The 26,250-nt window shown below is 39.3% G+C and overlaps 1 protein-coding gene across 1 annotated transcript; it reads right to left on the bottom strand.

The window, feature by feature from the left end:
* Window positions 1-62: 62 nt before the first annotated feature.
* Window positions 63-19,301, bottom strand: cdh15 (cadherin 15, type 1, M-cadherin (myotubule)). Its single transcript, XM_075454631.1, has 14 exons — window positions 19,059-19,301; window positions 10,985-11,152; window positions 9,341-9,496; window positions 8,782-8,926; window positions 7,630-7,811; window positions 7,426-7,554; window positions 7,141-7,323; window positions 5,925-6,169; window positions 5,692-5,828; window positions 3,950-4,183; window positions 3,614-3,853; window positions 2,926-3,074; window positions 2,566-2,757; window positions 63-944 (listed from the first exon to the last, which is right to left on the bottom strand). Exons 1-14 carry the CDS (start codon window positions 19,113-19,115, stop codon window positions 744-746), a joined length of 2,418 nt encoding a protein of 805 aa, XP_075310746.1. The 5' UTR covers window positions 19,116-19,301; the 3' UTR covers window positions 63-743.
* Between the last annotated feature and the right edge of the window lie 6,949 nt (window positions 19,302-26,250).

Genomic DNA, 26,250 nt, shown 5'->3' with positions numbered 1-26,250 from the left:
AGTATATGTGTGAGCTTGGATTATGAGTAAATGCAACCAACATTGGTAGAATGAGAAATAAACACTCATTTATTGTGTAGACCCCAGTGAAATCTGAATTTAATAAATGTATGTAAAAAAGAGCATTAAAAGTCTTCACCTCCAAATACGTAGTTACAGGTTATTGCATTACAGTGTGTTTGGTGTCGAGATGGCTTCCGCAAAGATGAATGGATGCCGGAATGGAGGATTTGTAATTAAAAAACAAAAATAAATCTAACAACAAAGGAAATTCATCTTATAAAATAATCACTTGCGTAAAAAAGAAATACATTAGAATATTTTTTTTCCTATCTTAGGCTTGTTGGGTGCATCATTCCTGAGTTGTCCAAGTCTGTGGAGTAACAACAGACCTGTACACACATTTCAACACTCACTCTGCCTCGTGGCATGCACAGCTCCTTTCCACAAAGCTGATCACGTCATCAAACGATTTTCATGCTTGCACCTCCTGCGCTAACCACAAACTGCGTGTAGCTACTTCGTAAGTTGTGTCCAAATGATCCTCAATAAAACCTAAGACACATTCAATTTTAAGGCCTGTGGCTTTTTCCTGCATTTATCTTTCCTCGGAACACTTCCAATCTTTCGCTGGACTAAAGTATTTTCAAATGTGTCCAGAAAAAAAATAACAGAGGCCTTTTCTGTGTCCTAAACAGCTGTTGAACCTCACAAGTTTAGTTTCCGTTGGTGTCGTGTCCACTTTAACGTGGGTCATACATGTTGGCAAGTTTCTTGAAGCGTGGTCCCCAATCGTTGAGGTAGTCGTAGTCCTGGTCTCCATCCGAGCTGCCGGACGCAATAGAGCTGAGGCTGCCTGCCACGGAGCCATCTCCCTCATAGTCGTAGATCAGAGCTGTGTCGTATGGAGGCACATTTGGGTCGTTGTCTGCGGCCTCCAGGCCCTGAAAGATTGAAAAATGAGTCCTCTTTAAGCTGAGAAGCAAATGTACTGGGAAGGTTGTTTAAATTCTGAAAGGGCAGAGTTTACTCTTGTACCAAATAAACATTTTTTACACATACTGAGTCTCAAAGATTTCCAAAACAAACAGAAATGACAAGACGTTTATGACATGAACATGATTGGATTGATACCAAATTATTTTGTCTCTCAGTTCAAGAAAATAGTCTACATCCCAAATAAATGACATCACGCCATCTCATTCCAAAGGTGAACAGTTATTATTGGTTAAACTGCTTCTGGGAAAATGTTGAAAATGTGTTTGAAAGATGCAAAGAAATATTTTTCCATTGCTCTCTGAGAACGTTAAAGGGTTAATCAGCGATGAGGAGCAGGCCGAAAAGCTGGAAAGTGACATAATATGAGACATTTTTCAGACATTTAAAAACTCCTTCTGGAGCCACACACACACACACACAGACACACACAAGGTTCTGGTTTGTACCCTTGGAGACTCAGTTGACACAATGCATTCACTAGCTCATTGTCTTAACCTCATACATCTAATCTGAATACCTAACCCTAACTCTTACCCTAAACTCAATTCTCAATCTATCACTAGAAACAAGTTTTAACCCTCAAAAATCACAGAATTAAACAAAATTGCTGTCTCTATGTTTACAGGAAGTCCCCATTAGTTGATGTCATATTTATCACCACTATGTAGTAAAAACAAGAAAAGAAAAGCTTTATTCAGCCTTTTTTTTTTTTTAAACCACAGTCCAAGATCTGAAAGTAAATCCTAATGTCTAAATGGATCTCTCTTACATGTGTTTATGACAGAAACGTTTGAATAAGATTTAAAAAAAAAAAAATGAAGTACTGGATTTTTGTATAATTAGTGTTTGCTATAACTGGGTCCTGAAGTTGGTTCAATTCAATTCAATTCATTTTTATTTATATAGCGCCAAATACAACAAATGTCATCTCAAGGCACTTAGATAATAAAGTCCAATTCAAGCCAATTGGAATTCAATCAATTGTAATCATAATTATTCATAAAATAATCCAATTCGTTCATATAGAGCCAATTCAAAAACAATTTCCTAGCTAAGGAAACCAACAGATTGCACCGAAACTTGTCTTCAGTCCAATCTTCCGTCCTGAGCGTGCCTGAGGCGACTGTGGAAAGGATGTTGTGTAATCATATGTAAATTGCAGTGTGCAGGTGCTGGCTGGTGACTGGCAACCAGATGATGATTGGCTCTTGAACAGCACAAGTATAAAGATCCAAGATGGTGATACTGCGGTTGAGTCATCTCCCTCGTCTCCCAAGCAGCCACTGTGATTTGTGAAATACATGTCTCTGACTTGATGCCTATAAATGTGGTTTATAGGTGTAAAGCTGCATTTCTCTTTTACTCTATTTTTCTCCTGTTTTGGTTATTTACGAGGTAAGTAAACCGAACTGACCAGTGTTTTCTGGCCATTTGAAAGTCTGTCAATAACTTTACTGGTGAGAATAAACTGCTGCATTGTTCTTAAAAATGTAGAGGTTCATATTTCCTGGTGTACAAGTTTAGTTTATGGCTGTAAAAGACATTGCTATGGTAGGAGCCTCTCACATCATTAATGTAGTCCTCGATGTCTGTAGGATCTGCAGGAGGCCTTCGAGGGTAAGTGGGGGAGGGCAGGTTATGTGGGGCATCCTTCCTCAGGGGCTGTTTTCCTCGAGGAACACCAGATCCTGGGTAGAAGGACCGAGGGGTGGAGGGTGGCTCATGGGGGTTCCACAGCAGGTCAATGTTAAAGGCGTTCTGCACATTGGGAGGAGTGTTGGCAAGTTCTTTGATATTACAGTGATAATACACAGACACAACAGAAATGAACATGTCAGAGTCAGGAGTGATCTCTAGCTTTGAGCTTTTGAAATTTAGTCTCACCCTTCCATATCCCTTTAGTCTTTGACAACATGTGAGTCTTACCTCATCCTCCTCACCCCCTCCTTGCTCGTCGTAGTTGAGGACATTGTCACGAATGTCATCCTCTGATTCCCCAACAAGCAGACCCGTTCCTTTCTTTAAATGGTGACGTCTTCCACAGGTGGTCAAAGCCACGGCCAGGAGGATCAGCACTGCAAATTTATATGAATTCATTATCAGCAAACCTCTTGTATTTTGTGATTTACTCTAAAATGCCAGGGAATTAAAGTCACAAAAACAACTTTTGGGGATTTTGCCTGGTTAAGCATTAACTAAATCTGTTGCCAATCATAACTGGTTATTGCAGCTTTATGCTGCACTTACAAAGATCCAGATGTTTTTTTTTTCAGTTCTTTAGTGTCATTTCGTCATAGTTTTGATTTAACATGGGTTTTTTTGTTCAGTTTTTGTATGCTAATTATTACTGGTATTGTATTATAGCGAACTGAATACTAAAAGTGAAAAATGTTCTGTCGTCTGCTGTGAGAATCCATTTCACGAGGGCAGCTATAAGCTACAAGATGGTTCACTCATCTTGAATGAAAAATATGTTTGATTTGAACATTTGAATTGGGAGTTTTTTTGGGGGATTTTTCAATCAAAATATCTGAAACTGCTTTAAATCTAAGGTCATTTTTGCTTTGCTATATTGTAAAAAGACAGCGAGATAACTTTTTCTTTTTCCACTTACACAGTAAGAGTGCAACACAGGCCATGATGATTATGAGGGCGATGAAGCTGATACCCACGCTGGTGCCTAAGAACGCCCCCGTCTCGGACTTACAGTCTCCGTGCGAGTCACAGAGACACACAGTGACATTGACTTGAGCAAAAGAGGCCATACGTGGGCTGCCGGAGTCCGTCACCACCACTGTGACTACATACTCTCCAGGCTCCAGCTCTCTATGGGGCAGGAGCACAGCATGAGTATCTGAAGAAGAAAAAAAAATACAGAGGGCATGAGATGCTGCGCTGTCTGGAGAACCCCAAGAACATCTTTTATGTAACTTATGCCCTTTTTCCTTACCATTGACTCGAATCACAGTCCAGTTACTCCACAAATCATCATCATCTATTGCAAAGAGGAAAGGTGCAGCATGTGGGGGGCGGTCTTCATCCACAGCAGTCAGAAAAAGACCAGACTCTGGGTTGGTGACATCTCTGCATATGGAGCCACTCAGAGGGGTGAGTTGAGGGGGGAAGTCATTCGTCTCCTTCAGTTTGATGGCCACTTTGGCAGTTGTTGACAGACCATCGGCATCTACAAGTATGAGCACAAACACAAAATGTCACAACAGCTTATTCACTTTCAGTGTCTGCAAAACTATATCATTACAATGAGTGCTTTGAAGTTTGTGATGCCTTTAGGTTTTTCTTTATTTCAGCAAAAATGTTTGCTAAAAGTTGTTAAAGAGAACTTATACTTGGTCACTTATTTACTGACATGAATGAGGCAATGTCAGAAATTTGCTTGAGGAAACGCGAACCTCTAACAGTTCATTTGAATATGAGAGTAAGGTGTTTTCAGTCAATGGTGTTATGAGTCTTTGTTGTGTTGTATTTAATGAGAGGGGGCTCCATCTGGTCTTCATATAACACATGTTTTTGGAAGTGTGTCGTGACACTAACAAAGGATATTTCATAGGAGGTCAGAAAAAAAAAGAAAAGCTGTGGCTGCTTGTCAGGCTGGAAAATGTCACAAAACCATAACTGAACAATTCGGAGACTATAAATCTACAGACAGACTGTTGGAATACAAATAGATTTAACTGAAGATCATTTTTAGTGTTGTAAAAAGATATTTTATACTGAAAATTTAGTCTGCACAGTCACACAGAAACCAGGTGCAACCTTTAAGGAGGAAAAGGTTTCGCTCACATTGGCTGATGCTGCTGTTCATGAGTCAGCCCTCAGAACATCACTGGTGTGGATGGCAGGGCTGCAATGAGGAAGCAACTGCTCCCCATCTGAGGTTTGCTAACAAACATGTGGACAAGCCAGAAAGCTGCCCAAAAAGCGTTTTGTTTATAGAAGAGACCCAAGTTGGCCTGTCTTCAAAAGACACTGCATTCAGATCTGTTAACCAGAGTGGCGGCAGTATCATGGTTTGGGCCTGTTTTGCTGCATTTCAGCCAAGATTACTTGCAACAAACGATGGAACGATGATTTCTGAATGAAACTGGCAAATTATAAAAGAAAATGTCAGGACATTAGCCTAAAGAGTAAAGTGTATCTGAAGGGAAACTAGATCAAGAAGCAAAATAACAACCTGCATAATTAGTTCTACCAAATAATGGTTGAAGAAGCGTGAAGTTCACATCAGGAAACCCACAAAAAGCTTTTCTGCACAGACGAATGTTTGAAAAAAGTTCTTGCAAGTTGCTATGCATTCACAAGAACATTTCAGTGGTACTTTAAGAGCTTTCTGTGTCACACCAGATAGTGAAAGCTCTTATAAGAATATTTTCTATAAAGGATCATTTCCATCAATAAATAATGAACTATGTATAACATTTGGTTTTGTTTGTTCAATTTGGGTTCTCTTCTCCTTAAATGATGTGGGAAAATCTGATGAATCTGAGATATTGGTAGGAGGCTATTGCCTTTACTGTTCTGCATTAGCATAACTTACAGACTCACACACAAGTTTTTAAGGCAGTCTTGTCTACATGAAGGTTTTCTTTTTTTCTCTTTATAAGTGAATTTTCAGAAAGAAAAAGCTCGAGTTGATCAGCAAGGTATTAAAACTCCATAAAGTGATGGATTGACCTGTAGCTTTGACAACAGCCCAGTAGATATTGTTTGTAACGTGTGGCGATCTCATGTTGAAGGTTCTTCTCGCTTTCATGTGTCCAGTGTCTTCGTTAATCTCCAGCCACCTCTCGGGATCTTTGCTAATTTCATATCTATCACACACACAAAAGAGAAAATCATCAGATCTTTTCATCCCCATCATTTTGGAGAGGGGAAAACACCCTTTACATCTTAGTGCTGCATCATACCTCAGCTCAGATTTGTCAGGGTCCAAGGCAAATATCCTGGTAAGAATTGTCAAAGGAAGCACAGACTCGGGGACCTCAATCTGTATGGGGTCCTCTTGGAAATATGGAGCTTCATGCTTGTTCGTAACGGTGACCACCACTGTGGCGGTGCTCGGGGGCAGGTTGGGAGCCTTGCTGCTCAGAGGATTGACATTTTCCACAGTCAAACTAAGGATGTGCTCTTTCTGTGTTTCATAATCAAGGGGCTGCAATACAGACAAGAAAAGACAGAACTGTGCTGCAATTGGGTAATAGGAATATATATTACATGAATAAACCACAAATGTAAAGGTAGACACATAGCGTTCAATTTAACATTGATTTCAAGTCTAATTTACCTATCTGATTAGAAAAAAACCAACAAAAAAAAGCCAAACAAGCCGTTTTGCTTGAATTTGTAGTTCAAAACTAAACCACTAGATGGTAGTATAGATGTGGGACTGACGAACTCATTGTGCACTCAAAAAAGGGAAATTACAACCTCCTCTGCTTCAGAACTGACCTGTCAGTGCTAGAAAACAACTTTTTTCTTTCTAATCAAGGATACGTCCAGAAAAAAACAACAACTCATGGGACAAACAATATAATTCTAATCTAAGCGAACAAAAGATCCCATCTTAATTGCTTATTTAAAGCTTATTACACCAGCTTCAAAAATAATAAGATTGTAAAGCTGTGTACGAGGTATGTGTATGTGAATTCAATTCTAATGTCCCAATTTTTCCATTTGATAGTTCCTAACAATGTTAACAAAACTTGTATACTTTATAATTACTTGTAATTAAATTCCAGAGTAGGTGAGTTATGTCACATGTGTGAACAGGCAGAAATGTTGTTCAGCATACAACATTCATGAAAATTGGCTTAATAGATTAACTGATGATCTATCAGTTTCGATAGAGGAAGGAACTCTTGAAATCATATTATAAAAAATGGATTATTTCACAACTTTTATAATTGAGATAAAGTCTTCTTGATTTGTGCTGATCTTTTAATTCAGTTTAGCATGAATTGTTTTTATATATTTGCATAAAATGATCAGAAAATGATCAAATACAGTAGGAAATGAAAAAGCAATACATTGCTCTTCATGCACTTAAATGTGGCTTGGGATGTTTTGGAAACATTTAATCACCACAATGATGCCCTCACACTCCTTTGCTTCACCACACTGTACCTTCAGCACAATCAGAACTCCCTGGTTGGTTGCAGGATCTGTTCTGATGGCAAAGTTCCTTTTGGGGTCGTTGGAGATGGAATATTTGGCCTCCCAGTTTCCTGTTTGACGATCGTCTTTGTCTGTCACATTCACTCGACCGATCTCATAGTTGAGCTCATTCTCCACTGCTGTCATGCTGTACTACAGGCACCACATGCATAAAGTGCAGATTAGAGGATTTAGACCAGTGTGATACTCAATTTATGCAGTCTGACTAACAACTCAAAACACCCCTCGACTCACCGAGGCAGGATTGAACTGTGGCGCGTGGTTGTTGATATCAGATACATGGATGACTGCCACACCTTGACTGGTTAATCCCATGCCCCCCATATCAGCAACCTGCAGCTTTAACCTGAAACCCTTCACCACCTGGGACAGAACACAACGCATTTCAATGAAAAGAACCAAACCATGATGATCTGTAAAAATCTGCATCTTCCTCACCTCTCGGTCCAGGCCTACATCTCTGGTGTAGATGGCGCCTGTCTGGTTGTTGATGCCAAACATAGTCTTTGTTACAGCGTTGGCAGGAATACTCTCCTGGTCAATGATAGAGTAGCTCAGAGCAGCGTTATCTGTCATCGGGTCATCTACATCTGTGGCTGACACTGACATCACCGATGTGCCTGTCAGTGATAATTGAGAGTTTCAGACAGTCAGTGTGAATCTCTTACATGTGATTTTAAAGCCGGAAGGAAAAATGTCCAGCTTGGAAAACAGTGTGCTACTTGGTTGTATTATAAATCAGTTTGTTTTCAAGTCCCACTCCGCTGAAATAACCTTGTTAACGTGTCCATTTTTGATATATTACAAGACACAGTCAAAGTTAGCAACGAGTACGCAAATTGAAATGACTATATAGGTTGTTTGTTTGTACCCCGAAATGCAACCCATAATGGCATCCTGTAAAGAACTGCCCTGACAAGCAGAATGAGGGAAGTAGGAGTGTTTCCCTATTGTAGCAGATGTTATTCTCCAGTCTCTCTTTTATCAAGCATCAGAGTCCCGATGAGGAGGTTGGATTGTGTGAATTGTGTGCAGCACTTTCAGTCATTCACATATGCAGCATGTGCGTTCAGGAACAACGTATGACGACTGTTTTTCTCTTCTGAGTTTTGTTCATAATAATACAACAATCGCATTTATCACTTCCTGGTTAGGTTGAGCTAATATCGTAAGTTGTTAAGGGTTTAAAGTCAAAAGCAGTTAAAACATACTTTAGTTAAAAAACAACATTGCGACTGTATTCTAGCTGCTGCTTTTAGATTTTTTAATGACATGGCCAGCAACAGTGCTAAAAAATGTACAGCTAATGATAAATGCCTTGGATACGAACATTTTACTGAAACATCAGCATGCTGTAAAGTCATGAAATCTCTTTTTAGCTCAGATCTGATTTCCAGCTCACAAGGGGAATAAATGGTTCTGTATGTTTAAATCAGTTCTTCTTGATAAAATTTGAGCAGACTGCACTTCACTTCAATCTACTCTGTACAGCTATGAAACTACTTCAGGAAGGGAAATGAAGATGGTGCTTTGAACACAATGTTGTAGATTAAAAAGACAAGCATGTCAACATGTAATACATGGCTCTACCTGGGACAGAAAACTCAGCGACAGTGCCAACGAATTGGTTCTGAGTGAAGGCAGGTCTGTTGTCGTTCTGATCCAGCACCATTATCTCGATGGTGGTGGGGTTCTCTAGCCTCTCTCCACTGGAGGACAGCGCAAAGGCTTTAAGCTGCACAAAGACACACACACACACACACACACACACACACACACACACACACACACACACACACACACACACACACACACGCGCGCAAATACAGCAAGAAAAGTTTCATAGTTATTTCCAAAGCTTTCCTTAAGGACAGGTCCAGCTATACGTGATATATATGTACACAACATGTGCTGGCAGAAAGAAAAGAGCATTATGTTCATCCATGAAACTCTTTGACGTCTCTCCCAAGTCGCCCATAAAGGCCCTGGAACATTGACCTCTGGCCGATTGTACTAGTATGTGACACCGTGCTATATGATTTAAGACAGAAACACAGAGCTATGCTTTGAAACATGTGCAAGCTCTTACTGCATGCACTGCTGCTTGTGGTGAATACCTCTGCTTGATTGTTCTTTAATGACGTCTTACCGTGAAGCTGCTGTGTTTCTCTCTGTCCAGTGGCCGCTTGCTCCTGATTACTCCTGTTTTATCATCAATCTCAAACAGGTTTTTTGGCTCCTGGTCAACCCCCGGCCCCTCTAGCTTGTAGATCACCTCACCCAAGAAGATTTTGTCTGATTTGATCTGAGAAGAGAGACGAGAAGAAGTTATAAACCTTAAGGAACGGTGGGGGAAGGCTTGTAAAACATATGTTTTAACACCAGATGTGAATATAGGGTGCTTGAGTCCTGAGTGTTTAAACCCAGAGAGGCCTCTGAGAATCTCAACTAATAATAGCGAGTGTTTTAAGTATTTTATTTCCACTTCCTCTGACATATTGCTTATTTAACATGAAGATCACTTCACAGAAAGTAGTTCAGTGGTTTTTCTCGCACAGTTGCATTTGCACACTTACTGGGAGGCTTTAACAACTTCAACATAATATTTATATTTCACGTGTGGTTTAAACACTGCGGTCTGTTCAAGAGTAAAGTATAAAATACATGTCAGACATCACCTCATTAAAGCTTTTACATTATGAGGACTCAGTCTTCAGAAACATCTGACCCTTCTCATAAAGCAGTCCAATTTTCAACTCAGCCTGCTGACAGATAACCATCATTATCATTTGAATTATTTAGCATTTTATTGATTTGGCAAAATGTTTATTACTTAAGCTTTCCTTTTGCTTCTCCAAACACAGTTGGGATGTGGGAGGGTGTGCTGATTCTGTTACGTATTCCTTTTTGATTTTTGTCTTTACATAAAATGCTTAGTGTCAGTCAATACAGAAGCACAGCACTCTTCCACATAATGTAACTTCTCCATCAGTCTAAGTGGTGGATGTCATGCTTTGTCTGTTAGTTTGGCAGGGCAGACGAGTCTGGGCGCTACAAAACCAATGAGCCTTTGGGACCAATGGTATGGACAAGAGTTTTTTTTGGATTTCTTTTTCTTGGTTAAAGAATTTTGAGCTATATGATTTTATTTTATTTTTTTCTAAAAAAATATATGAACAGGAATTTTGCATCCAAAACCAGAGTTGTCTATGTAAATGAAGGTCTAATGAAAACAAATTCATACAAGTTTGAGAAAGAATCATCTGAAAATGTGAACTTTGGTAAACTAGGCTATTATGTGCTGAATTGTAACTTAGACCATCAAAGAGTTTTCTAATTTAAGTGGTGTACTGTAGTTTCATTGTGGGCTGGAAATCTAGGCTCTATGGCTCTATGATGCACATGACCCCCATCCCACAAACACAAATATGTGTAAAGTCTTGTGTTTATTTGTTACTAGCTAACAATACCATCAAGCTGTACATCTAGCATCAAGTTTGCTAACTATGCTACCTTTGTTCTGCAAATGCGTCTTCTTACATTTTAATTTTTTTCTATCTAATCTATCACAGATTGAGGATTGCCCATTAACCCTATTACTCATGATGAAATTAAACTTGGAACAGGAGGAATGATTACAGCAAGACAAATCTGCTCCAGTGCACTGCAGGACACTGTTTTATGTCATACTAGAAAAAAAAAAACGTGAAGCTATGCTTACATATATCTGCAATAGCAGTTCTCAACTGATGAAGACTTTTTTTGTTGAAATGCTGGGATTGGACATTTTTACCTGGACAAGGTCTTCAGGAACCTGCTTGCTATTCTCCAACACTCTGATTGGGGGGATGATCCAGTCTCTCTTCACTCTCACCATCCCTTTGCCTTGATTTCTCCAGGGGTACAGGAACAGAGGGTGCAACTCTACCTCAGTGACGTGAGGTTCTGCAGAGCTCCATGCCTGAAGGAAAAATGTTTGGCAGTCCTTTAGATCCCATGAAATTCATTTTTAAACTCCAGTAAGTCACCCTCATGGAAGACAAACATTATACCATTACATGTATTTGCAGCTGTCTGGTGTCCCTCAGTGCTTTAACATTCCCTGTGGCCTGCTGGAACGGCTATGCACTAGCTGTAGCACTGAGGCTAACTAATGTGGAGTCTATGGAGCTGTTCAGGGCAGAATTGGCAGCTTCAGGTTTCACTCACTAATACGTGTCTTTGTCAGCTGCCTTTGATCCAGGTGCAAATTCATCTCAGGACGAGGAAACGCAAACACTCATGCTGATTTCACAAGGCCTCCGTCATCACGTAGCTGTCTTGAATATGTTCACACAAATACACGTACACACACATCACATGTGAGAAACACACTCACACAACAGCTGTCGACTATGGATTTAGATCCTGTGCTTTCCCACCCCGCGTTCCCGCTCACACTCACAAATTCCCCTTTATGCTCAGCTCTGCACCTGACTGGGAGTCTGGGGTCACCTTACGGATCTGCTCTGCTGTAGAAATTCCTTAAACACACTCTCACGCACGTTTTCTCCCACACTAAACACAGGCTCTCATATATGCATGTGAATCGACAAAACACACACCCACGCATAGGCTTACATACACATTTCCTTTGGTTGCTTCCTGCTCTTCTCTGGGATTTCACTGGAGTCTTTTCATATGTTTAACAGCTCAATAGCATAATCCACAGAGCCAGAACGATTTATTCGTCTATGTGTTTTCACTCACATGTTACTGAATATGGATGATTAACCCATCTCATTAGATGTACAGTGCTGTGCAATAGTTTTGAGCCACCCTTCATTTATTTGTTTCCAGAAAAAGCAAATATGCACAGCAAATTTGTGAAACATGCAGTAATAAAGGGAAAGACATCATTTAAGCCAAAAATGGGGATTGCACAATTGTAACCAGCTTGAAAGTCAATATTTTGGTATGGCCACCTTTATGCATCACCACAACCTCAACCTATTTTGTGTGAATTCAGGAATAGTTCTCCAGGCTTCTTGAAGGACATTCCAAAGCTCTTCTTTGGATGTTGGCTGCCTTTTGTTCGGTTCCTTGTCAAGATGATCCCACACGGCTTCAGTAATGTTGAGGTCCGGGCTCTGGGGAGGATTCGTCACTCCATAAAACCTGTTCTCACTGATTTTCAGTCCAGTTCTTATGTCATTTGGCATTCCTCAGCCTTTAATTCCCTGTTTCCCCTCCTTAAGTATGGCTTCTTGACAGCCATCCTTCCATGGAGACCATTTCCGATGAGGCTTCAGTGAACAGTAGATGGATCTACAGAAGGGTCAGATGCATCTCTCAGGTCCTGTGTCAGGTCTTTGCTGGGCTTTATTGCTATTTTTTAAGGATATCGCTTTCAGATACAGTTCATCTGCTCTAGATATTTTTTTGGACCTGCCACTTCTTCTTTTGCCCACCACTCATTCTGTTTCCTCGGATCTTTTAGATGCACTGCACATCATGCTGATATGCCTAGTTTTTGACTCGAAGCTCTTAGGTAACCAATTTATTGGTGCTAAAATATAATTTCATATCCATCAAACTGTGTTATCGATGGCATTTTCATAGATGCAACTAAAGAAAAAATAATAACAATTTTTTTGTCTTGGCGAGAGACTGCTAGTTACAAAGTGCCTCAAAATACAATTTAAATTGGTTATTTGCTTGACACAACACTGGTTCACCTAATTCCCTTTAATTTTTTTTATGCTTGGATGATGCATAGGTCAGCGTTAAATGGTTTAACAATACAAAACAAAACAAATTTTTGTGAGAATGCAGCCTGTGTCTAAAGAAAAACTTTGAAAGGCCCTCAGAAAGACTGGAGAACTAGCTATTGATCAAGACCATTTTAAAAGAAAGCCTCCTAGAAAGCAAAAATAGCTCAAGGCTAGAGACTTCTTCACAGTACTGTATATCTGATGTATATGTTGTGAATGGCCTGTGATCCCTGGTCCAGCCCTGTTTCTGCACTGTAGAATCTGCTGTACTGACCCTCTGGCATGCTGCTGGACAGTAAAGGGAGGAATGGCAACCATTGCTGGAATCTGTAGGCCAAGCCAGAGGGCACCCTAATCTTAGACTGTTGTATATTCTTGACGCCCACCTATTTAACTTTTATCGCCATCACTATCCACACGGATGTTTACACCCACAGTTGAGCAGTTCATATCACCATCACAGATTCCTCCTGATATTTCTCCATTTCCATATCTAACACTTGTACATTTATGGGTTCTCAAACCTGCGCTGGCATGGCACATATTCTGGATTGCTACATGGCCTTAAAGTCAACAACAGCTGTGTCACAGTCCTATTTCTAAATGTAGCACCTTGTAAGTTTGCCTGAATTGTGCACATTCAAGCTTGTATGAGCACATTTGTCCCACGTTGAGAATGCAGACACAGCAAGTTGCAGAGCAGGGAGTGTCAGAGTAAGTTAACCGGACTGAGCCACTCTTCTTCATGGCACCGTTCACCAAACAAACAACAGGGAATTTTGTTAAGAAGAGCCACAGACTAGTTTTGTAGTTAATAAATAAAAAATATATAAAAAAAAACCCGAAAAGAGGCTGAAGCATTAAGAATTTTCTCCATGCTAGCACCTTAACAGCTAGTTCAGGCTTTTAGCATTTTAGTGTTAGCTACAGAGTTTTGCATCTATTTTGCAATAAACTAAGATACTGCACTATGAAACCTGACCTGATAATGGTGCTCGAAAGGTTAAAGGATCGTCCAATTTAGTTTTAAGGCGAAGAAAACAACTAACTAAGTGTGTGGACCAAATTCTGGAAGTTGTTTTCATCTGCAAATACTGGACATTGTCCACAGCTGCCTTTTAGGACACGGACTAAACAACAGAGATAATTTGTGTCTGAAGGCAAAACACGATGCAAAAAGTATGTATGTATCTGTGAAATTGACGAAAGAGAGAAAAGCAATACAGGCAAGCGGAAAAGAGTGTGAAGCAGCAAGCGACATCTCTTGCTCACAGTGGATTCTCCAAAACAATTACCTGCTTTATTCACACATGGGCTCATTCATACATCACCTTAATTTTATGCCAGGGAGATGGCAGAGTAAACTTTGAAATATGAGTGATCTGACTGACTTTGACACTTGCTTTCTCACATGCAGGCCCCCTGGGTAATGTCTTGAAATTTTCCGAGCTACGGTACATGTGTGAAAACAGTTTTAGTTGAGACATTTAATTCTAAACTAAATACAAATCTCAAAAGACACTGAAGGAAAGGCTGCAGTTTATCCTCTGGGGTTTATGAATGTTTGCGCCAAATTCAATCTTAAGCCCGCCAAAAGCCATCAAAGTCAAAACCAACAACATACAGACCAGTGTTGTCAGCCATAGAGCTACTTTACTTAAATGAACTGTGAAAGTGGAGAAAACCCACATGGACACAGGAAGAACATTTAACTCTGAAAATGTTTGAAAATAAGGCTTTCCAAGTTTATCCAAGTTTATGCACCAAAGTAACTTCTCTGTTATTCACAACAGCTACAGCTTTTCCGGCATATGACACATAGAGAGGCAGTTTGACAAAGCTTACGAGCAGACTGTACAAAACAGACAGTTTGTAAATTTGCACACTTCCTTTTCACAGACTCTACATCACCTAACATGACGCTGTGTTATGGACAGTGGCTCCACTGAGTGTCTGCACACTGTTATAATGTTTTTACCAGACCAAGATGCTGTAACACCAAAGTGTCACATTACCAATTAGACCAGTGAGGGCCTTCTCTGGGAGACTGGGCGATGACACCACACACAGATGAACTGTTTTAGAGGTTTTTCCCAGTTACTTTTACAGTTTGGCCTTTCACCTCACACACTCACAGAAATATATTCACAGCTTGTTTGAGGATGAAATGTCCTCAAAGCAATAACTGTGTGGCACTCTGTTGATGAGCAGTCTTTACCAAGTTTGAGAAAGTTTGAGTTTCCTTATTTTGGGAGTAAAGATGAAATGCATCCTGTCAAACTGTGTTTTATATTTTGGCTCCCTTAGAACACATTAAATAAAATAATGTTATTAAATTGAGTGAAATAGGTTTAAGAAATATTTGCAAATACTAGTTGCCAACAACAAAAAACTAAAGCTAAAAAATTTGAGAACAGCACATAACGTACTATGATAGGAAACATTGTAACATATTCACTGTAATTTGTAGTGGCAATAACCTGCCTGATACATTTCAAAGTTAATAAGAGATGAGATGTGTAGGGTTTAAATATCAGCTATGCTTAAACATTTGTAAGACTGTAGCTATGAAATTGCTCTCCATGGTATGCCACTGTTACTAATGCATTCAGTTTTAGACATTCCTTCGCAGAGTCGTCAGAGCGTTCACCTTCCCAGTATGGCCACTGGTACAAATGCATTATTTCTTTGACACACGTTCATGAACCTTGACAGTTCTTCCCTGCCTGCCTATAAACTACCCTAGTTCGAATAAGGAAATGCAATTGTCTGTTGCAAAAAACATCATTTGATATTTTCAGTGTTGTTTGGAAACCCAAGAAAGGGCTTTAGAGGTGGGTAAGGTTTACTTTGTACTACAAAAGAGGAAAAATCTAAATGAAAGAAATGTAATATTGAAAAAAAAAAAACAAGTTCATGAATTACATTGATTACATGACATTACCTTGTATCTGCTGTGAGTACACTGTGTCTCCACTTTCAAAGTGTGTGTCAGTGCAACAGTCATACAAATAGCTCAACTAAAAAAATGGAGCAGCAAGTAACCAGTGCAAACAACATGCCAGACAGTTCCTTCAGCCACAGGGCAGAGGTCGCACAGGTGCCTCCCTGGTCACTTCTGTTACTGTTCCTCAGGCACGGACATTCTACCAGTTAGTCACCTGCAGTACTGGTCCCATACCCCGGCTCTTTGCTAAGTCATGACTGCCTGGCATTGGCATGGACACTATTTATGGTGAAACAACAAGTATGTCTCCTCCTTTGAGCAGATGTCTGAGTTTTTGGAATGTTGAAGCAGGATATGGCTTTGAGCTCAAAGAAGGACTTAATAGCGACATGAATATGGATTTCCAGAAAAAAACCCAAAGAAAACACAGTGTTGCCTGACAACTTGAGATGCGGATTAGTTTGATAATCAGTAACACAACATTTTTATCTAATACCTCTGCCAGAGCAATCTTAATCTTAATGTGAAAGAAAGAAATGTCAGACAAACAGTATTATATTAACTGGTGCTACAAGGCCTTTTCCCAGCCTCACAAACCCTTGACAAAGACTCACTCTAGGCAATATCTGCAAATTTAAACTGTCAAGGAAACATTTTCTAAACCCTGCTCAGTAAAATCTCTGATTTCAACATTTTGGGCAACATCAACAATATGAAATTGAGATTTTATCTGTCTATTTGTGGAAAGCTCTCAGGTATTGTTTGAATATTTCACACAGTGTAGTTAAACATGAGAGATGAGAGAAAACATGGGAAAACAAACACATTTTCTAAAATCTGCTTTCATTACATGTATAATACAGTGGCATCAAATGCCAAACACTTCATCACAGTGATGCTGGTTTACTCTTGAGTAGGACCTCTAAATCAACAGCTGTCACCGGATGGTCCTCCATGTCTCAGTCTATAAAAAATAATGAAGCAACAGGGAGGAGGGGAAATTGACTTCACTGTTCACCTGACTTTTTTATGACCTGGAAGTTGCCTCTCTACCCTTTGCTCCCTCTGAAACTCTAGTCAGTTTAAAACAGCCTGCAGGTACCCACACCAAGCAGGACCTGTGATTCAGACTTTAACTCCTCTGACTGATTGTTTCCGATGACTGAGACCTCAGCGCCAGCTGGCCGCTGCAACACACTCTTGATTTGTACTTGATTTCACGGTCCAGGACCCGCTCCTCTTTCTGCGAGGGGGGATTACAGAGCGGGACAAATGGCATCACGTATGCATCTGGGAACAGCTGTGGCTGCTGCCCACTCATCACCAAAACACACACCCAACTGGCTTGAACACTTCAGTTTAAACATAGAAAATCAAAGGAGCACAACTGAAAGATATCGGGTGACACTGATGAAAGCTTTGGCTGGACTGTCAGCTGTTAATGGTTAAATGAATTTCATCATTATATATTAGATTTCCAAAAAAAATCTACTTGTTTTACTTTGGAAGCATAAATTAGAAAGGAAGCAGTGTAGTTGTTCAACATTGCAGATGAAACATTTCTACGGTTTGTTTGCAGACATAAATTAAGAATTTATATCATGAGAACATGAGACTTGAACACTTGACTCCTGGGTAAAAGTCCTGTGAGTTAGCTTTACTTAATGAGAAGTTATACTTGTTTTCCAACAGGAAAGTGTCTAATAATTTGTTTCAGTAACTTTAGTATGGGTCATATCAGCTGGTAACAACAATTTGAACAATGTTAGACAAACTATTGTTGGACATACTTATGTACATGCAAATAAATGATGACTTTGTTGGAGCATTTCTTTAAATGCGTATGTTTCCTTCAAAATCACTACACGCTAAGCAAAGTGAGAGAGACTTTAACTTGCAACGCCTCTGGCATTTGAAGGAGGAATGTAACCTCATTTCAGCCTCGCCACACAGAGCTTAAGTTGTCCTATAACTGCATGAGTCCTGGGGACCTGGATCCTGCACCTCAAAGGTCACGATTCCGAGTTGACCAGGTTTTCAAATCTTTGAGAGGACTATTTATTTACGTTAATATTAAAGGGCATATTTGTGGGTTTGGCAGGGTTTGGCAGAAATATCACAGGGGTTGAGGCCTCACCACACCAAACAGTTTTCCTGTGTTTGTGTCAGTGATCTGTACCAGCCATATTCAAAGTGTGACTTTTCCCCACAATCTGTGAACCATTCGATATGAAAAAAGAACCACAAAATCATCATGGTTCACTGTAAAGGCTTTCAACCACACAGACTCTGTTACATTTCTGAAACATTTAACAATCAGAGGAAAGAGAAACTTCCCCAACTGAAGAGATCAAAATTATTATTTTCCAAAGCTATAGACCACATCTGACATGTAGTGTCAGTTACAAGGTAGATCTTTACAACATCACCAGGCAAAGTCAGTCATCTGCCCAACCTGGGCTGCATTACCACTCTAAACAGAGAGAGAAAGACTGATGATATTTGGAAGTACTGTTAATAATAACTCAGTTTATATTGTCATCCATTGTAGATCTCATGATGGTGTCTGCTGTCATGGGCTACTAATGATACCCTGAGCTCTCTGTGCACATCTGGAGTCTTGTCCTCCTTATAACACTTCATCACCCTCTTTCCAACAGGGATGAAATGTTTGGATCAACCATAAGCTCTGACCTCCACTGATGAAAGTTTGTAGAGGTTTGATTAAGGACATCACTCAGGTAAGGAATATAAATTGTATATTTGAAGTGCGGGGCAGCTAAAGGTCCTTTTCTAAACAAGATCACACTCTGCAGGAAGTTTAAAGGAGGGGAGGAGAGGGGAGCAGTATCACATGGTGCAGCTCAAGTGCAAGTGGAGTATCTTTACAGCAGCCAGTTTACTGCGTATATTCTCTATTTGTTGCTGACATTTCATAGCCATCAGAAAGTGCTGCAGGATATGCCTCTTTCATTAGCTCAGACATCTAAATTCTATGTTATAGACAGAATTGTATACAAAACTTGGTTATATGAACTTTTTTGAGTGTAAAAGATGGCACACACTGGCTATAACATATAAAAACAAACATTGAAAGCTTGAATAAATTACTTTAGTTTTCTTATTTTAGTCGACAGCAGCTATGAAGGGACAATCATTTTTCTTACCTGACAAAACAGAGCACACAGTGCACACACCAGCAACATCCGCGCCCCCATCCTCATTATCTGCACTCTAAAACTCAGTCTGGACAGATCTCTGACCACTGGAAGATCTGAGGCTCCTCAGTGGCTTTTCTATGCAAAAAGTCCAAACGCTCCAACTTGCAAACCTTTTCCTGTCTCCTTCTCTCTATCCTTCTGCAGTCTATCCCTGTTTGTGTCTATCGCTCCTTTACTCTCCCAGCATCTGTCTCTCACAGCTCCGCCCTGTCCATAGCTGGGGTATGTCTCACAGTCGTGGGGTAAAAGGGGTTAGAATTTCAGCAACAGGCCTCCTATGAACCCCAGCACATGTGCTGTCACTCAAAAGTCCAATGCAAGAGGGAGAGAGATAAAGAGAGAAGCAGCACAGCTGCTGGTGGTGAGGACAGAAACACTAAGTGAGGACATAAACTTCAAACATAAAGTCTATTCTCCTACTTACAAATACATCAAAAGATGTAAAAGTAGCTCAGGATTTGAGGAAAAAAAGCTAACTCAGTTTCTCAGCTAGACTTAGATGTGGAGATCAATACATGGCTTATAATAAAGCTATGTGGTCAATGTATTTTATAGTATATAAGCAGTTTCAGCTTTTTCAAAAAGTTAAAACAAGGAAACAGAAAGTCTGGAACTGCCGCAAAGTCTCAAATATGCAACAACTCGAAAGCTCACAAAACATGCTGTATCAGTTCAACTCCTTAAATGCATGGGTCATTTTTTTCAAGAGATGTAACATACCTTTTATACAAGGCAGATGAACCCATATCCTTGAAAGACAGGGAAAATAGACAATAGCATTTCTCATTGTCTCAACATTTGTTCCAAAAACTGTGAGAAAATTCTGACAGTCCAAAGAAATCTCAGCTCTCATTAATCATAATAATGAAGCCATCAGGCAGCACTGTGTAATAAACACCATAATGCTGTGGGGGAAATCACAGCATAAATGTTCACTGCTGCACAAACGTAAGTTAAAACTCTACGATGCAAAGAAAAAAAAACTTATACACAAAACAGGAACAACAAATGCAGCCTCAGCCTGTGGACCAGAAGTCATTAAGATTGACTGAAGTGAAATTTTGTTTTAGAAATCTACTTTAATCTAAATTAGAGGATCCATTTGACTCATCGGCACACAGTTCAAAAGTCAGCATCTGTGATGATATGGGCGTGCATTGAGGCACATGGCACAGGCACCTAACACATCTCACCATTAATGCTGAAACCATTTTTGACGTTTTGCTGCACTATTCTTGCTCATACATCTTTGAACAGACTAGTCTCAAAGAAAACATGCAACAGGTATGTTTGTCCACATTTCAAAATGTGACGTCACAATACAGATGCAAAAATTGCGAGATGACAACATTTTTTGTTACCTGTTGTATTGTTTAGAGCAGCATTTAGGCGAATTGATGATGAAAACATACATGAATGTATTTATAATATCTAACCCTAACTGTATGTTGTTGTTTTTTGCCTGACCCCAACTATCTGCTACTGACAGCAAAGTAGACAAGTGGAAAAGGATCAGATGGAGCTCAAACTTGGTTCTCTTGTGTGACAGTCCACGGTGTAACACCACAATCCTGCGCCTCCTACATCCTTATAGGTGCTTTTGAACGATACTTTGGTTATAACTATGCAATTTCTGAATTTGAGACAGTTTTACGTATTGCAGAAGATAGGCATGTTACATTTTGAAAAAAGAAAATGTAGGCATGTAATGCTTTTGAACTCAGAAAGTGTAGCAAGTGTGTATTTCAACACATTTTGAGGCTATAATGGTGAAACTTCTACATTTTGTGCTGTGGACCAAAGCAGCTATTACACATTCTGGCTTCATACTACATTTCCTTGAGTATAGAAATTTGAATTAGGATTTTAGAAATAATAATAACAAAAAAAAAACCTCAACTTTACATAGTACAGTAGTGTTTAGTACAGTCTAGTTCTGCCTCTGTCCTGCAATTGGCCACAAGCTCTAATGGACATCACATCTTATATCTTCCCCTTCCTCATGCCAGTCTTCTTTCTAAACCTTCCCATCTTTCTTGATTCCTTTTTTCTTAAAATCGTTTTGGAGCCCCAATTTCTGTCTGGTAACAAAACTAAGGACATGACACTTTCGCTTTAATTGAAATCAGCTTTGAATGTTTATCTTTATTTCTTTTGATACCCGGTAAGTAATCTGCTAAGATTTTGTAAATAGAGTAATAGTATTAGTGGGATATTTTGGAACTGCATGTAAATTACATCAATTTGCTGATAAGGTGTTCTTAAAGTAATTAAATAAACATTTTGGTGCTTGAAAAATGGTTTGCAAATACAGTGCCGTGCAGATGGTGGGATAGGAATGAGAAAAAAGTTCAATGGTTTCAGAAAATGTGCTTATTGACCATATTTTATGTGAAAGCGATAACACATTATTCAGTCTGGTCCACAGAGACTGTTCCTCTGTCTGTGTAAAGAGTAAGAGGGATGCTAACAATTTTTCAAAATGAACTGTATCCTTACAATGAACAGGCGAGAATTTGGGATCTATGTTCTCGTCTAAATAGCTGCAAATGTCAATAACATAATAAAACCACTCTTTCCTCCACACGTTCCCCAAACTTCATTGCAATTTCTTTGTTACTTTGTTACTTTGACACGGGCAGAAACAGGTAAAACAATTTTAACACACGCCTCTTTAAAGGTGGTCCAGCATGGGCTTCACGCTGCAAGGCTGCATATGTAACCTGTCCATCTACTGCGAGTGTGTGTCGTGCCCTCGCACATTCATGACATTCAGCCAGAACCCTTTCATCTCATGCTATTTTGAACACTCTGTCAAAACAGAAGATGAAGATCTATGGTGCTCTACAGGGGATGTCAAAGCAAAGACTGCCATTTCAGTGATGCTTGAAATTTGACTGAAAGGCTACCGTGATCGATGTAGCTCAAGTGTGCTGTGAAACCACATCTTCCGCAGGAAGTGGTTGTTATTGTCCAAGCTAGATGGGGGGGGGGGGGGGGGGGGGTACTTGTAATGTGCATTATGGGATGAATAGATAGAGAAAATGTAGTCCCAATCGCTTTATGCCATCTTTTACTCTCACAACACTTTCTTTTCAAGTCTACTTGCGGGTCAAAGCTCTTTGCAGACCTTTAGGAAGTAAACAAATAATTTTAAGCCATCTGAAGACTCTTACTTGGCACTTATTCATGGTGAAAACCACAACCATCATGGACAATGAAAAAAAATCTTCATATTTTGTTTCAAATTTAGAGTTACAGTTACAGACAGTATTGCTGCTGATTGCAACTCCGCAACTCAGTGCAGCAAAAAAGAGCAGTAAAAAAAACCTGGCATGTTGGCAGGGTGACTGTGGGTAATGAGTGGGTGTCTGAATGCTTTCACGTGTCAGCGTGTATAAATGTGTGTGTGTCAGTTCTGGTACAAAGGACTGATTTTACAGCACCTGTCTCTGTCATTTGAGTGAGAGGCAGTTGGCAGGAGCCACCATGATTCTTCACTTCCTTCATTCCCCGCACAGATTTGAAACAGGCGCTCATAAGAGTGCATACATTCATTTCATGTAGAACTTAAAGTCTAGCTCATTGTTTTGCTCAACAGTGGGTTAAAGTGAGTTACTCATGTTAAAACAAACCCAGACTTGATGCTAAAGTTAAAGTTGTCTCGAAACTTTTGAAGACTCAGAGACAGCACTCTGCTGCCCACTGTTGGCAGAAATAACTGCCCACACCATCATCACATTCACTTTAGCTGAATGAAAACAATGACGTGACAAGTAAAGAGATGGAAGCAAGTTAACTTGAATGTTTCTTTTGCACAATTTAAAAAGAGGGCGTCTTTGATGGAAAATACTTTCAGAAATCATGAAATGGAGATTTAAGCCTGTCACCTATTAAGCTAAGAAAAGGATGTCAAATGTGCAGTAGATGTTCTGTCTACAGCAACGCAAGCCATGACGGTTTAAAAAAAAAAAAGAAGAAGCTGTTTTTAAAGTCTTAACTGCAACAAATAGGGTTTGAAAGCAAAGGTCATGTTTAAAACGAAATAAAGTGTAAAAATTTCTGGGTTGGATGAGGGTCAAGTTTGGCTCAGGAAAGGTCAAATGGGGAATGGAAAAGTGAATGAATGAATTAAATCTTTTTGTGACAGTTTCATAAAATCCAGGCTCATGTTTATATCCATCAAGAGAAAACAGAGAAAATCATGACAGATTCAGCTTGTTTTCAATTTTACTGATTGGCTAAAGTGTTCTACCTTCAGGCTAAATCTGAACACGGATAATGCTCCTGGATGCCTTTGCATTCATGCTGTTGCTTCTGTGTGCAGTGAAATCATCAAGACAAAGACATTTGGTTAATTTATTTTACTGCCACACGTGTCAAAGCTGCGACAAAACTACCTGCCAGATTGACAGATGAGGTCCTTTTAGGAGTTTGCATCTTGTAGTGAATCCTCTTAGGTTTAGCTAAATTCAGTTGTTTCTTCATCATGGTGCTGTGGGATTATGTGTGAAATATCTTTTCTTTTTTTACTCTTAAATACTCTAGTATTTAATTCAAACAGCTCTGAGAAATGCACAGTTATTTCCAACTGTTCTACGCCTACTTTTTTTTTTTTCTCATAATTTAACTTATTAGAACAGGCTGCTATTATTGTTCTCAATACTGTGGAATAAACCAACGATGCTCTTTTCATTATAAGTTTAGAAATAAACTCTCAACCCAGAGTTCAGTTCAGTTTGCTTATTTTGCCTCTGATTCCATTCATTTCTTCACTTTCCTTTTTCTCCAAAAAGGAAAAGTGCACCTGTGTAACTAGTCTAGCTACCCAGCAGCCTTTTCTTAATATACTGTGAAAGATGCTGAGTAGAACCATGGGGTTAGGTATTGATTTTCTCTGTGAGTGTGTCACACTTTTCTTTAAACTTTACTCTTTGATGAGTCTGCAGACACTTTTGATTTTAAATTTGACCTGGATTGCTGCAGTCCCCTCATCTCACTATACTTATATAGTATAAGTATTGCAGCTTACTCAGAGTCTTGCCCTACAGTTTAAGTTGATAAGAAAATTAAATTAGAACCAGTCTTATGCATTATGTTGGTTAACAGTTATGTGAAGCTTCCTCAATATCAGAGCTTTGTTTTTCTCATCAGGTTTGGACAACTTTATTATATATCTATAGACACAACAAGCAGCATGTGATCTTCAGAAACATGCAGCAGACAGGTAAATATATCATTCATGGACAGCAGATTTTTATCGGTTTTGTAATACTGAAGAATATCAGTCCGAGCAGAAAACGATTAAATGACATTACGAGTTTCAAAGGCTTGTTCGTGCACAGTCGCTCAGAGGGGATAATAGAGTAAAAGACTTGCAGCGCTCTGAAAGCTGAAGTCAGGTCACGATACAAAACTCCTCTGAACACAGGTGGCTGCATGGAAGCCCCACTGACTGGGAAATAAGAATCCAACCTGTTAGCTGTCTGGCTCACCAGGCAGGCTGTAACACTATTAATGATGAATGGTGGACGGAGGCAGAGAAAACATGTACCTGGTTTTCACACTACATCACAGTAGTCTGTGACAGGTACAGCGGTGAAACATCTGGAAGTATACCTTTAATGTTTTTTGCATTATTTTGTGGTGGTCATTTCATATGTTAATCAAATAACAAAAGCTAATAGAATTTTTTATTCAATGTTTGTTGTTTTTTTGGACAAACTCATATAGGTCCTCTTCTACTCTTATTTTTACAGCATAGACACTCAAATCTGTTTTACTCCACTTTGTAGCTGCTTTAGCTTGTGTCTCTTGATCTTTGTCTTTGCTTTGTTAATCCATAATTAAATGGTACGTTGCACATTTTGTTAAGTTGAAACATAAACGCTTTTTACAAGATAGCTATAACACCAGACTTTTTGAGGTTAAGGTCATGGCAGGGCTCATTTTGGCTTGCTTTCCATCTTGACAGGAAGTCAATTCCAAAAGCAACAAAGTATAACAGCCACTTAGTAAGCAGTCAGTTAGGCCAAAACCCTAACAAATATTAAAGTGCATTGCAAAGCACTAATATAGTTCCTGCATGTATAATGTAGCAGTAGACACACAATTTTCAATGCGTGTCATTGATCCAAAAACTCAAAGAACTGAGCACAGAGTTAATAAAAATAAAGGTTTAATTCTACTTAAAAAAGTAATTGAAGTTTAAATCTAGAATAAGTAGTGTATAAATTAGTATAAAACAGAAAAAATAGCATTGAACTTTGAATTCAAGCCCCCTTTCTAAAGGTAAAACCAATTAAAACAATTAGGACAATAAAGCCCATGTGCCACCCCAAGACTCATCAAACTGTCCTTGTTCATGTCATTGATAATCTTTGAAGACCAAAAAAAAGAAAAACCTGTTATGGTTTGAGGGAGAATGGGATGTGGGACCCAAATGCAGATCAACTGACGAGCAGATGACAATAGGAGGTAGAAGGGGAACTTAAACTTGATTTATTTTAAAAACCTCTAACAGAAAACAGGGCAGGGCCAAAAAATACACAAAAACCAAAACACTGACAAAACAAGAAGAGAGAAAACTGACCAGAGCCAGACTAGAACATGGACTGTGAAACATAACAAGAGGATGTGACAAAGACTGTGAAAATCCAGGGAGACTAAATACAGTGGGGAAAGTGATTGGTGAATGAGTGCAGCTGGGAACATTGAACACAGGTGTGGCAGTGGAGCTAACGACCAGAACAGGGAAACTGAGGAAAACTACTGGAGGAAGGTTGGAACAAGACCAAAACTGAACTAAGGAAGACTAACTGAAACTCAAAAGTAAAAACGAACAAAGACGTCACATGAGCGTAACTATAAACAACCAAAGACTAGATTAATACAGACTGAAGAATCCAAGATAACTCAAGAACACAAACAAACTAAGCTTATAACAAAATGCCAACTAAGAACAGATCGCAACCAAGGAGGAACCTAAGAACAAAGACAAATCAAGACTAAGCAACAAACAAAATGAATCCTAAAGATGACCAATGACTAAAATACACACAAGAAAACAGAACAGAAACCAAACACAGCAAACCCAAGACGTGGCCAGAGTCCAAAAATCTACAAACCTTAACAAAAC

This window comes from Odontesthes bonariensis, chromosome 1 (genome assembly GCF_027942865.1).
Source record: "Odontesthes bonariensis isolate fOdoBon6 chromosome 1, fOdoBon6.hap1, whole genome shotgun sequence".
NCBI lineage: Eukaryota > Metazoa > Chordata > Actinopteri > Atheriniformes > Atherinopsidae > Odontesthes > Odontesthes bonariensis.
The sequence above is the reverse complement of the archived record's forward strand: the minus strand, read 5'-3'. Positions and strand labels throughout refer to the sequence as shown.

Coding starts and splice junctions, on each gene's coding strand:
- cdh15 (XM_075454631.1), bottom strand. CDS start 19,115: ATGAGGATGGGGGCGCGGATGTTGCTGGTGTGTGCACTGTGTGCTCTG. Junction 8,927..9,340: donor AGAAACACAGCAGCTTCACG/GTAAGACGTCAT, acceptor GTCTTTGTGCAG/CTTAAAGCCTTTGCGCTGTC. Junction 6,170..7,140: donor GAGTTCTGATTGTGCTGAAG/GTACAGTGTGGT, acceptor TCTGTATTGCAG/CCCCTTGATTATGAAACACA.